The sequence below is a fragment of the Stegostoma tigrinum genome, chromosome 4, assembly GCF_030684315.1.
Source record: "Stegostoma tigrinum isolate sSteTig4 chromosome 4, sSteTig4.hap1, whole genome shotgun sequence".
NCBI classification, from domain to species: Eukaryota; Metazoa; Chordata; class Chondrichthyes; order Orectolobiformes; family Stegostomatidae; genus Stegostoma; species Stegostoma tigrinum.
The window spans coordinates 115301054-115315184 of NC_081357.1; the positions used below are offsets into that span (position 1 = coordinate 115301054).

At 39.3% G+C, this 14131-nt stretch overlaps 1 protein-coding gene across 2 annotated transcripts in view; it reads right to left on the minus strand.

The window, feature by feature from the left end:
• The window catches only part of adam17b (ADAM metallopeptidase domain 17b), a 66603-nt gene that overhangs the window by 37864 nt on the left and 14608 nt on the right, over window positions 1-14131 (minus strand). For both annotated transcript variants that reach the window (XM_048531485.2, XM_048531486.2), the window contains exons 3-5: window positions 10965-11098; window positions 1896-1984; window positions 466-643 (exon numbers count right to left, since the gene is read on the minus strand). In XM_048531485.2, the coding sequence (XP_048387442.2) occupies window positions 466-643; window positions 1896-1984; window positions 10965-11098 (401 nt within the window). The remainder of the gene's footprint in view (window positions 1-465; window positions 644-1895; window positions 1985-10964; window positions 11099-14131) is intronic.

Sequence of the window (14131 nt, forward strand, 5' to 3'; positions counted from 1 at the left end):
TGTGCAAGTTTTTAATCGAGTACAAGAAACCATAATTATCTACATGCCCTGAGGATTTATAAGTTCTCCATAGTAGTCATTTCTGTTCAAGAGCACACCCTTCATTCAGCTGTGCTACGTTCCACAAAAGGCAACATTAATCTCTGCAATTTTATCTCACGGGGTGTGTTGCACTACAAGTCACTGAGAATGGGTTTGAGGAAAAACTGAGAAGCTATTAACTTGCACAAATAATTCGGCGAAACTGAACTGGAGGAAGCCACGTGCACCTGGTGCTAATGAGAAAAGTACATTTTTAAAATAGCTTAAGCGTTGTATGCTAATATTTTAAAAGAAGTGTAAAGTCAATACACTGGTATTTCAACTATGCTGACAGAAGGTAAATTGGCTGAAGTGCAATTTTCGAAATGATCAGACCATGTAACCATAAGCCATCAATTAGATTACTTTCTCAAATATACCTACCTGTAGAAACATCTGTATCGAAATCATCATCAAGTTCTTCTGGTAAAAGTACAGAATCATTCAACTTTATGTAACCACAAACATTTGATGACTTTAAACGCCCAATTTCCCGAACATCTTCAGATTTGTATGCCAACAATTTTTCAACAGGCTCAGCGTCAATAAACCTCCAGAGGGGCTAGAAACAGGAACGAAATTTATCAGCACAAATTAAGTGAACAAAAATCTAAGAAGTTACCACAATTTATATTGACCAATTTTACCATAACAGAGCCTGCGCTTTTGTATAGCATGTTTTCACAACTTCAACTGTAACTATTCTTAGAACTATTTCAAGATGTATTGAGATAACATATAAGCATATAATTTGTAAAACTAAAATGACACTCACGAACATAGAGACATAGAGGGGTCATTGCAAGCTCAGCTGAAGAAAGGACATTTTTGGAGGTTTTCAAAAGAATATAAAATCAAAGAAGAAAAAGCTTATAAAGTGAAAGCCAAGCCCAAAACTGTGGAGTGAAGAGAACAGATCCTAAACTATAGCAGAGTCAGAAGACAGGTCTACAGAAAAAAAATCAAAAGATTTGGGATCTGTAGTAAGATTCCATAAGGGTCTAAAGACAAAAGTTTAAACATAAAATTACAAAAATTAAGTTTTAAATTAAGTCAGCGAGAACACAGTAATAAAGAATTAGTTGCATTTCAGAAGTAAGAGTTTGTGGGAAGTAAGAGGATTGGTAAGCCAGAAAGGAGGACAACTGAACAGTCAAATTGAAAAGTGACAAAAACACTAATTAAATTTCAGAGAAGCAAGAGCAAGAAAGAAAGAAAGACAGAGACAGACAGAAGGAGAAAGAGAAAAAGAGGAAGATGGGGGGGGAAAAAAAAAAGAGAGATTGTGAAGTTGTAAGCAGGTAACTTTGGCAATGCATGGTGTGAGATTTATAGCTGAGCTCAGTGTTGAACTGGATCCAAAAATGTTGTTATCTAATGTTGCTGTTTAAGAGATTCAATGCTCAATCCACAGAATCCCAGTAGGAATACCACGTGGTTATACTTAAAACATGAAAAAAAAGTCAACAGGGCAGAGTATAAGAGGAACAGCGCAAAGAAACAATATTAATCTCGTACAAAGTTCTGCTCAACCCACAGAATCGTACACAGGTTGGGGCATATTGTAGAAAGGGTGCAAAAGACCAAAAGTGCATAATGTGCACGTTAATCAAAAACTGAGTTAACTGGCCACTGTTGGTGTTATAAATTTACACAGCTCACACGATTCAAAATTTAATATATTTGACCTTAAGCATAAACATTTTAAGCCACGTTCTCTTTCAGAATTACAGCAGTTGAACACAAAAAAACACTTATAGACTTCAGGATTTCAAGATATAACGTCTTATGAAGGTAACTGAAGTCAAGAATACCTCTACGTTATATTCTCCTTCATCGGTAACGATTCTGGCAGCAAAATCCTCATTATCAATAACGGCCCGGACTTTTGAACCTGGCTCACCTTTTATTTAAAAAAAGCAAGTTTCATATAATTAGACTTCGTAGCCTTCATAGCTTTTACTGCAACGTTGTTTCAGCCTGTACAATAATTTTGAGTTTTGACTTAGGAATATTAATCAAACAGGTCCTGCAATGTCCCAGTTGATAACAGTAGTGTAGATCAACCATAAACAGAAATTATCTGGTTTGATTACTGCTCTATAGGGCTGGAAATATAATTAATAAATAATTATTAGATTTTCAGCACTATGAATTGCAAAATACAATTTTCAGGCAGATTCTGGCAACAATTACCAATGTTCACTTTTTGCGGAAATATTGTGTCTAATATACACAGGGGCAAACATCATTCATAAAAATGCCGCAAATGTAAAATAGTATCCATATCAACTTGACATTTCTGGATAGATACTGACAAATTTAAATAAAAATATAGCTTTCAACTGTGAAATTAAAGTCTCCATTTCCATAATGATATGTTCTGTTTGAGTTTTGCATAAGATGAAACTTTGATCGCATGGTAACTGAATATTCAAAAGCAAATGTTATTCCCAGATTTTATTAATTCCAAATCTATTCTGGCACTGTCTGGTTGAAAACCCTATTACAGTAACAATGCTATTTGTGCTGCTTGTGCAACTTGATATTCTAAATAAAAGCAAAATGCTGCAAATGCTGTAAATGTGAAATAAAAATAACTTCTTTCAACATTAAAGAAACAACATTCAAACACTTAAGTATTGTTAATATCAATCTAATTTTCCCCAATAATATGAATATTGCTATAATATCTCTCCCATAACTTGCAGTTTAATTTCTCCACTCTTGAGAATCAAAAGAATTTCCCAATATGCTTCCTTACGTCCTTCACCTTGTCAAATAAGACAAAGTTTTAAAAACCTAAATTTTCTCGAGTTTCAAAAGTGCAGCTTGTCAAAGCCCTGACTTTGAAGAATGGCACAGAAATAGTTTTAGGTATCAACAGTAAAGTGACAACTACCAAGTTAAAATATACAGTAACACCTACAGGCTCCAACACCTAGGTGGAAGTCGCTGGGCACAAGTTGTTGAAGGGTAGTGCAATGCAAGAAATGGTGTGAACCTAGCATTTTTTAAATATTATTTGCTTCTTTACTGCAGCCTTGCACATCCGCCTACCCTTAGCCATAAGAACTTGCATAAATGTCAGAAGAATACGAAGAAGGGAAAGTCATACTTCTCTTCATGCTGGGTCAGAATTTTTTTTTAAATCTGCAATTCTACCCTGTCCATAGCTTAAAAGTCTACAAGCCTCATAATGCACTTAAAGTTTTTATCAGGACAGTTAATTGAAAAGTGGACAGGATCAAGAAAGGGTGAGAGAGAGAGAAAACAAAAGAGATAAAGGAAGACTGCTAGAAGGAGCAAAAAAGTAATGCCATGAGAACATGCTGAGGAGGCTTTGAATTCAGGTAAAGAGGTGCAAAAGTACAGAAGCTGGAAGAGGAGATTTTAGTAGATAGACAAGATCACAGAAGGAGCACACTTCGGATACAAGAAATTCGGTGGAATCAGACAGGAAGAGAAAGAGACACTCAAAGCTTTGCGTTTTACATGTTTATCATAACTACCAGACCTCTCAAAGCAACAATTAAGCAATTTTAAAGTGCAGTCATTATGTTGGGTTGGATAACATAGCACCCAATTGCATACAGCAAGCTCCCAGATAGTATTTGTGATCATGGCCTGATAATCTGATTCTGTGATTTTGGTTATGGGAAAAATATTGACCAGAACACTGTAGATAATCCATTCTTCATTAAAATAGTGTCGTACTTTATATCGAACTGGCCATGCAGATGAAACACTAGTTCAATGTTTTATAAAAAGAAAGCAGCTCTGACAAATGCAGAACTTACTGCTGGAACATCAGCCTTGATTTTGTACTCAAACTATGGAGTGGGACTTAAAGTTGAAGCCTTAGCAAGCTGACAGAGCTATGGGCCAACAAGTACCCAGGTGCTAGTGAATTTTGTCCTAGGATCTCAAGGTCGTAAATGAGGAGGTAAATGCATTGGGCTTAAATTTTCCAAAATTTGCTAGATTCTGGTAACAATCCTTCAAACTGCAAAGCAGCAAGCATGACTTCTCTATTCTAGTTATGGTTGGGGGTTGGGACTATCACAACTGGGCACTTTAAGGTTAATTTATTCATGGGATGTGGGCATTGCTGGTTGACACAGCAGTCATTGATTATCCCTAGATGCCTTTGACAAAAGGTGGTGACTTACCTACTTGAACTGCTGCCATCCATTATGGGTAGGTAGACCCACAGTGCCATTAGGAAGGGAGATCCAGAATTTTGACCTAGCAGCACAGCATGATCTTGTGAAAGGGAAATCATATATTTTAAAATATTGTCGGAGCTCTCTGAAGTGGGAATATACCCTGTGGATAAAGGGGAGCTGACAGATATATTATGCTTGGATTTCCACAGGGTGTTAGACAAGGCGCCACAAGTGGTTATGCTGCAGGATTAGTCCCTCCAGCATCAATGCACAGCAGTGTGTACCATCTACAAGATGCACTGGAAAAAATTCAAAAGTTCCTTAGTCGGAAACTTTGAAACCCACAACCACTGCCACCTAGAAGGACAAGGGCGGCAAACACATCGGAAAGCTACCACTTGCATGTTCATTCCCAAAGCAATCACCATCTGACCAGAAATACATCACTGTCACTGGGTTAAAATCCCAAAAATTCCTCAGCAGCAGCACCGTACGTGTACCTACTTCAAATAGGTACCAACAATTCAAGAAGGCAAGACCCCACCATCAGTGCATTTACGGACAGGAAGAAAATGTCAGCCACCCTGCAAATTAGAAGATTGGTTGGCTGACAGAAATCAGTACAGGTACTTCTCCTATAACTTGATAGTTACATTCTTGTGTAACCTTGCACTATTGAAAACTGCCACGGAAAATTGTGTTTTAGAGAAATCGCTGTAGAGAAAAAAAACGCTATATTTTACATCAGAAAGTTTGCATTATCCAAACAACGTCCACTATTTATCAATTGCAAAACAGCCAATTCACATTAACAAAACACATGTTATACCTGTATGCATAAATGGATCTTTTTCTCGATTGGCAGGATGTGACAAATTGAGTCCTGCAGGGATCTATGTTGGGGCTTCAGCCTTTTACGAACTATAACAATGACTTAGATAAGGGGAGCGAAGGTATATTAGCTAAAGTTTATGACACCACATCTCAAAACTCCGAATGCAATTTTGGCCTCTTATTCAAGGAAGAATATAGATACTTTGGAGACCATTCAAAGAAGGTTTATTAGATTGATTCTTGGAATAAGTGGGCTGTCTTAAGGACAAATTCGATAAGGTGTGACTTTTACAACCGGAGATTAGAAGAATGAATGAGCTCATTGTATACATCCAAGATCCTGAGCAGTCCTGACAAAATGAATTTTTGACAGGGTGTTCCCTCTGTGGATGAGTCCAGAATTCAGAGGCACTGTTCTAAAATTAAGTGTCACCCTTTTAAGACAGAAATGAGTCAATTTTTTTGGAGGGTTGTACAACTTTGGAACTGATGAGGTTGTTGAATTGCTTGCCAAGCTGGCTTGTTTTTGTTCAGACGTTTCATCACCATGCTAGGTGGCATCAGTGGAGCCTCTGACAAAGCAAGCAATATTATTCTATTCCGCTTGGAATTTATACTGGATGTGTGAGTTTGCTCGCTGAGCTGGAAGGTTAGTTTTCAGACATTTCGTCACCATTCTAGGAAACATCATCAGTGAGCCTCTGATGAAGTGCAGGTGTTACGTCCCGCTTTTTATTTATTTATCTGTTTATATTGGAATTTATACTGTCCAGTCCGTTATGGTGAGTCCTGCCACTTCCGGTTTTGATCTGTATGGGTTTATATATGGGGTCCAATTCTATAGGTTTGTTGTCTGATGTATGGATGGAGAACCATGCCTCTAGGAATTCCTGTCCATGTCTATATTTGGCTTGGGCCAGTATGGTTACTTTGTCCTATTTAAACTTTCATTGTCTCAATATGCAGATATTAAGGGGAGTTCATCATGCCATTTTGCTGCTAGTTGATGTTTGTGTATTCTGATGGTTAACTTCCTTCCTGTCTGTCCGATGTAATGTTTGTAGCAGTCATTGCATGGTAATTTTGTAAGCCATGTTCGTTCTGCATGTTGTGGGAATGGGGTCTTTAATCCTTATAAGCGTTTGTCATAGAGTGGCTGCGGGCTTGGTGGCCACCACCATTATTCTTTGTGGTCTTAGGAGTTTTGTTGCCAGTTCTGATATGTTCCTGATGTAGGGAAGTGTGTTAGGTTGTACTGTGTCCTCCTGTTGTTGTCTGTTATATAGGCATCTGCGGATGAAATTGCGGGGATATTTGTTTAAAGCTAGAATCTTGTACAAGTGTTCTTGTTCCAGGCATAATTTGGAGTGTTGCAGTGTGTCCTAATGCAGCTTTGTTTGTGGGCGCTGGGGTGGTTGCTGTGGATTTGATCAGTATGGGTTGCTTTTCTCTATACTGAGGTTTAGAACTCCCCGTTTGTCAGTCTTTCTACCTTAACATCCAGAAACGGAGGCTGACTGTCAGTTTCTTCTTACCTTGTGAATTTAATCCCTGTGAATACACTGTTGATGAGATGGTGGGGCTCTTCCAATTGGTTGCGTTTAGAAATGAAAATGTGTCATCAACATACCAGCACAAATTAAATTGATCAAAGAGGGAGTTTGGAATGTTATGACTGAAGAAACTCTAGAAGCTGAGAATAATTTTTTTTAAGACTGGGAATGATAAATGTTTGTTTGGTGACAGTTACCAACCAGAGCTGTAGATGAAGACAATGCTTTCGACACATTCGACTTGGACTTCAGTAAGTCTTTTGCTGAGGTTCTGCATGCAAGATTGATAGCAAAAGGAAGAGTCCAAGGAAATCGGGTAAATTGTTTCCAGAGTTTGCTGAATGGAAGAAGGCTGATGGTTAAGGGATTTTTTTTTAAAACAGGAAGACTGTATCCAATGGGACATTTGTTGACGGTGATTCACATACATAATTTAGATTTGAATACAGGAAGGATAATCTGTAAATTCACAGGCATTGCAAAAAAATTAGTGGGGAGTCAAAATAATGAGAATAGCTTTACGTTACAGGAGAACACAGTTGGGCTGGTCAGATAGGCTGATTAGTGGCAAATGGAATTCAATGGGAGTTAAATATGCTACAGCAGGACAAACAAGGCAAGGGGATATGTGATGAATGATAGGGACTTGGAAAGCACTGAGGATCACATATCTACTGGTCCTTTAAGGTATCAACACAGGTGGACAAAGTGGTTAAGGTGGCATGTGTATACTTGCCTTGATAAACTGTATACTTCAACTGAAGAGCAGGAAGGTTACACTAGAAGTATATAACATGTTGGTCAGGCCACAGTTAGAGAACTGTGTGCACTTCTAGAATCCAGATTAAGTGAGGAATGTGATAGCACGCGACAAGGTGAAGATGAAATTTACTACGTTGTTGCCTGGGCTAGAGAGCGTCATTTAAGAGATTGCACAGTTTGGGGCTGTTTTCCTTAAACAAAAGAGACTGAAAGAGGACATGAATGAATGTATAAAATTATGAGGAGCATAGCTAGGAAGAAACTTTTCATCTTGATGGAGCGATCAATGACCAAGGAGCATAGAATTAAGGTAAAGGGCAGGAGGTTTAAGAGAGGATGTGAGGAAAACCTTTCGCACCTGGAATCTGGTGGGAACCTGGAACTCACTGACTATAAGGGTGGTAGAGGCAGAAACCCTCAAAACAGTTAAGTAGTATTTGGATACTCACTTGCAACGCCAAGACACACAAGGCTATGGTCCAAGTGCTGGAAAATAGAATGTGTAGTTAGGTTCTTGTTTATGATCAGCACAGACACAAAGGTCCAAAGGGTCTTTTTCCATGCCATAGATACCCATGAATAGGTTTCTATGTAATCGTGCAAGTGAAAGGAGTACTTAATGAGCCACAATTGATACTACAACTCAGTAAAAGGACAAAAATAATGGGTTCATAAACCCAGTATGGGTAAGGTCTCAAGGGGCAATAGTCTGTGTGACTTGTAGTTTCTGAGCAAATCAGAATAGGTGTCCAACATGGAACAAGTGTTATAGAGGTAGAGGTGCAAAGACATGCAAAATCACAGATTTGGGAGAAAGCTGGGTATAAATAAATCAGATGTAGAAACTGATTTTTTTAATATTTAAGTATTCATTCGTGGGATGAGGGCTAAACCAGCATATGTTATCCAGCTCTAAATGCTGGAGAGAAGGTGGGGGTGAGCTGCCTTCTAGAACCACTGCAATCCTTGGAGCGTAGGGACGCCCACAATGCTGTTAAGATTTTGACTCAGTGACAGTGAAGAAATACTTCCAGGTCAGTAGTATTTTGTATGAGAGGAACCGTAGATAGTGATATTCCAACACCTGTTGCTTTTGTTCTTCAGGGTGGAGAGTGATGAACATGACTCCCCTATTCAAAGAGGGCTTTGGATATCCTGGTACATGAATGACAAAAGGTTGGAATGCAGATAAATGATTACCAGGCAAATGGAATACAAGATTAAGGAACCTTTTGCTATACTACAGAATATTGGCATGACCACATCTGGAATATGGAGTACATATTTGGTCTCCTGAATTAAGGAAGAATTAACTGCATAATAGGAAGTTCAGAGAAGGTTCACTCAATTAATACCTAGGGACGCATAAAGGTTTGGTAGGTTGAATTTGAATTCACTGGTGTTTAGTAAAAGAAGTACTCGACAGGGTGGATACTGAAAAGATGCCTCCTTTTCTGGGCAAGACTAGGATTAAAGACCTGCATTTAAGACAGGAGTTGAGGAGAAAATCTCATTAGTTTCAGGCAGATTGTACCATACGATGCGTGTCAGGTAGCAGAACAGGGTGCAGAATACAGTGTTACATCCACAGAGAAGGTACAAAGAGAAAGATCAGTATTACAATTTGAGAGGTCCATTCAAAAGTCTGATAACAGCAGGGGGCAAGCGGTTCTTGAATCCCTTGGTATGTATTTTCAAACATTTATATGAGGCCACACTCAGATCATATTAAAATGGCAGCAGTTTCAAAAGGGCTAAATAGTCTAATCCAGTACCAAATTCCAAGTCATTTGCTTGTATGCTTCTTAGTTCTAGAGTTCTGCAAATGAAATAACTGCTCACCGTCACCCTTTGGATCCTATTGAAAGCCTCAAAATAGGTCATCCCTCAAATGGTATCAAAAGGGAACACAAGTCTAGCCAACACAACCAACCCTGATAATTTGATCATCATGTTCTTTTAAAATTATGAAGCAACCCTCCTTCCAGTGACTCTGTTCACCAGTTTGAAGCAATTTCTAAGCTTGGATCCCCAATCTCACTCTTCATCCATTGGCATTTGGGAACTACTCTGATCTATCTTGCTTAGGTCTAACATGGAAGGCAATCTAGCTATAACACATAGTAAATTTTCTAAAAGAAAGAAAATTATATTTGTTTTTAGCAGAGGTAAGCAATGTTGCCAAAGTAGCTATCTTTGTCACAAAGAGTCCATGGGGTTGGAGTATAATTTATCACCGCTTTGTTTCAAAAAAAACATGTTATTAACTTCTTCAAACAAATCAATAAATATCGTTATGTTTGGCTACAAGGAAAGATTATCAGTCTTCAGTAGTTCCCTTTCATCTTTTGCTTTGTCTTCTGAAATTCTACATCAGCATTTACATTGTAAGTATATCAAATCAGATCACCAAGTTCAGACAGTGTCCTTTTCATTTTCTTGTACATGGTCTATTAATTTCAGAGCATGATATTGACTTGGCTATCTGCAGTTTACAACGGTAGAGATAATAGGGACTGGAGAATCTGAGATAACAAGGTGTACAGCTGGATGAACACAGCAGGCCAAGCAGCGGATGCTGTTGGGAGGCTGACGTTTCGGGCCTAGACCCTTCTTCAGAAAGGGGGGGGGGGGGGGGGTTCTGAAATAAATAGGGAGAAAGAGGGAGGCAGATAAAAGATGGATAGAGGAGCAGATAGGTGGACAGGAGACAGACTGGTCAAAGAGGCAGGGATGAAGCCAGTAAAGGTGAATGTAGGTGAGGAGGGAGGGAGAAGATAGGTCAGTGCAGGGAGGATGGGCAGGGCAAGGGGGCAGGATGAGGTTAGGAGGTAGGAGATGGGTGTGGGGCTTGAGGTGGGTGGAGGGGGGAAAGACAGGTGGGGGGGGTGACGGGCTGGGCTGGTTTTGGGATGCGGTAGGAGAAGGGGAGATTTTGAAGCTTGTGAAACGCACATTGATACCATTCACATTTCACAAGCTTCAAAATCTCCCCTCTCCCTAATGCACCTACAGTCACCTTTACTGGCTCCATCCGCAAATCTTTGACCTGTCTGTCTCCTCTCCACCTTTCTTCTCCTCTATCCATCTTTCCACCTCCCTCTCTCCCTATTTATTTCAGAAACCCCTTCCCCTCTCCCATTTCTGAAGAAGGGTCTAGGCCCGAAACATCAGCATTCCTGCTCGGCCTGCTGTGTTCATCCAGCTATACACCTTGTCATCTCTTATTGCAGCGTACAAGGATTTGGAATTCAGGAAACACACGATTTTTAGATATAAAAATATCATGCAAGTACAGCAGCTTGGTAACAATGGTAATTGAACTGAATCACCAGATTCCCATCTAAAGCTCGAGTTTCAAAGTTTCTGATTAAATAATTCACTCTGCTTCAATGACAAAAAGTGAATTAATATGTAGTGCTTTGAATAAATGAACTTCCCTTTCTACAAAATACGTTCCATATTATAGAACTTGAATTTTGCCTAAGTTTTTACTTCCAATGCAGCAGTAATACAGCCTACAACACAAGTACTGTACAGCATACAATGAACATTTAACACTAACCAATCACATGACCAGTAAAGAAGTTTTTCCACTGCACAGGATATTCTTCTTCATTTCCATATCTGTCCACTACTACCACTCTGAAAGTGTCAGAAAATTGTTCCACGCTTGAAGTTAAATACAGTCTAAAGTTTCTGTAAAAGAAAAGTCAAAGTAAGATAAAAGAATCTTGTTGTAACACTGTTCTTATGGCAATCACTTGTTAGAAACACACAGATTTGCTCTGCAGTCTTCCACAAAATTGTGTACAGGCAGGAATTTTAAAACAATTCACAGCGCGAAGCCATTTAAATGAATCTATGATACATTCTTTAATTCCACAACTTTTCGTGAAAAATTTTTAATGGGGTATTGTTCTAAAAAACTCAATTCCTAAAGCTCCAAAAGATAGACAAGATCAAGTTTTCATCATCTGTCTTAAACAGCTTTTTTGATTCAATCATGGAACAGGGACATTGTTAGACAACTGTCAACCTTTCCTAATTAATTTGAGCAGGCGGCAGACAGTCACCTTCTTGACTACTTGATCAACTTGCTAATGCATTTAAAAGCCAGTTAAGAGACAATCATGTTTCCACAGGTCTGAAATCATATGTAGGCCAGAAGGGGTAAGGGTGACAGATTTTGTTTTTTAATGGATATTAGTGAACCAGATGGGTTTTCAATGACAATTCGGTAGACTGATAATCATCAATACTGATGTTACCTTTTCATTCCAGACTTAAACAACCGAGTTAAAATGCCCCTGCTGCCACGGTTGTATTTGAACACGTATTTCTTCAAATCATTAGCCGAAGTTGCTGGATTATCAGTCCTTGTAAGTGAGTAAAAATGGCATTGCATCCTTTCTCATTTGAAAATTCTCAATGACAGGAAGGAGACAGTGACATAAACTGTGGGGTATCCTTCCACTAGAATTTGTCACAATTAATGTGGAAATGTTGACTCTCTAATCTTTACATTTTCCACAATCAAATCACTGTTTATTGGAGAGTTTGAGTAGAACCAGAATGCTGGAAACACAACCTCTTTTCTCAAGTTATGCATGTTATGTCATATTTCAATATACTTGAAAATGTATACACTTGCATAAGGGGATTCAGGCAAGATTGCAAAGTTTCAGCAAATATTGAGATGTGCGTTACTTTGTGACATCATTAAGCAAGAGATGTTTCAGAATTTTGTTGACAGAATAACAAAAGTTCAAGTGAAACAAGAGGTCTGTTCAAGATTCAACTCAACATCAGCTTTGAAACAGACTCTTAGGAACTAGAAGCCTAATCAAATTCTCAGTCTGCAAACGAGTAAATAATTATTATTGTCATATAATGTCATATCATTTCAAGATTTTTTTAACTCAAAACCTTCCTTTAGTTTAATCATAAGCCACACCCATCCTTTGCAAGTTTAGAAGCTCTTTGTAGCCCAAGTGCACTTTTTCTTGACCACAACTGGCCCCTATTCTTTAGAATTGCACTGGCATGTCAAGGTGTAGCCACGTTAAGGTCCTTTTGGCACTTTTTCTTGTAAATGATGTGTCACAAACTGTTTAGGGATGTGCAGTCAATCTTGTTGATGGTGACCTTTTAAGATGTTGTTGGCTTGCTTTCACCTGCTCACTTAGGACGATCACCACTTCTTTCCCCTCAGCTGCTGGCTGGCTCTACACCTATGGTTCTGTGCGAAAAAGTCCATTGTAAAAGAAAGAGGTTCTGGATTTCAGGTTGTTGGAACAGTGCTATAAACCAGCTGTTCCTTTTAATCAGGAAACTGCAGCAGTTCCAGCTGACCATCCACTGAAAGCAAGCCAACATCACCCTCTCTTGTGACAACACGGATGCCAGATACAACTGCAGATAAGGAATGAGGAATACATGTATTCAATACTTGCCTTACATGAGGAATAAAACACAACTTATGCTCCTATTATGTCACAGAAACAGAAGTTGATCACCTAACTAATCTAGCCTGCTCCACTATACACTACAATCATGTCTTGTGCTTCAAAAGCCATTCAGACTAAAATGTACAACTGTAACATAGTTTTCTTTCCCATAATAGTAGCAGCTTGTTTTAAATCAACTATAGTTAACATATCAATACAATTCACCCCAAATTACATCATTTCATACGAACATGCCAGCAAAGCTGTCCTAATGTCCAACGTGCATTCTAAAATGTCCTTCGAAGTTCACAATCTATGTGAACAAAAACAATAATTATCACAACTGAAATGCTAATCAGGTCAGATCACCCCATCAAAATGTTACTCAATATGGCTACCTGTTCAGATATTTAAACAGAGCTACAATCAAAAAATGTGAAGTACTGTTGCAAACATAACGATTAGAGAAAGAAAGTTATATTTCATTCCTCTCATAGGATATAGAGTCTTGACCCAGGAACGAGAAAATTGTTAATGTCCGTGACTTTCTAAACTCATAGCAGATCAGGCACCAAACCCAAGAACTAGGTAAAATGTACTCTACTCCGTTTCATGAGAAAATATCCTTTTCATCGTGCAGATACTGCATTATTTTATTAATTACAAAACTGCTATCTTTATTATCCGACCCCACCACCCAAGACATTTTTCCATCCCAACCCCTGTCTGCTTTCCGGAGAGACCACTCTCTCCGTGACTCCCTTGTTCGCTCCACACTGCCCTCCAAACCCACCACACCCGGCACCTTCCCCTGCAACCGCAGGAAATGCTACACTTGTCCCCACACCTCCTCCCTCACCCCTATCCCAGGCCCCAAGATGACATTCCACATTAAGCAGAGGTTCACCTGCACATCTGCCAACGTGGTATACTGCATCCACTGTACCCGGTGTGGCTTCCTCTACATTGGGGAAACCAAGCGGAGGCTTGGGGGCCGCTTTGCAGAACACCTCCGCTCAGTTCGCAACAAACAACTGCACCTCCCAGTCGCAAACCATTTCCACTCCCCCTCCCATTCTCTAGATGACATGTCCATCATGGGCCTCCTGCACTGCCACAATGATGCCACCCGAAGGTTGCAGGAACAGCAACTCATACTCCACCTGGGAACCCTGCAGCCATATGGTATCAATGTGGACTTCACCAGTTTCAAAATCTCCCCTTCCCCTACTGCATCCCTAAACCAGCCCAGTTTGTCCCCTCCCCCCACTGCACCACACAA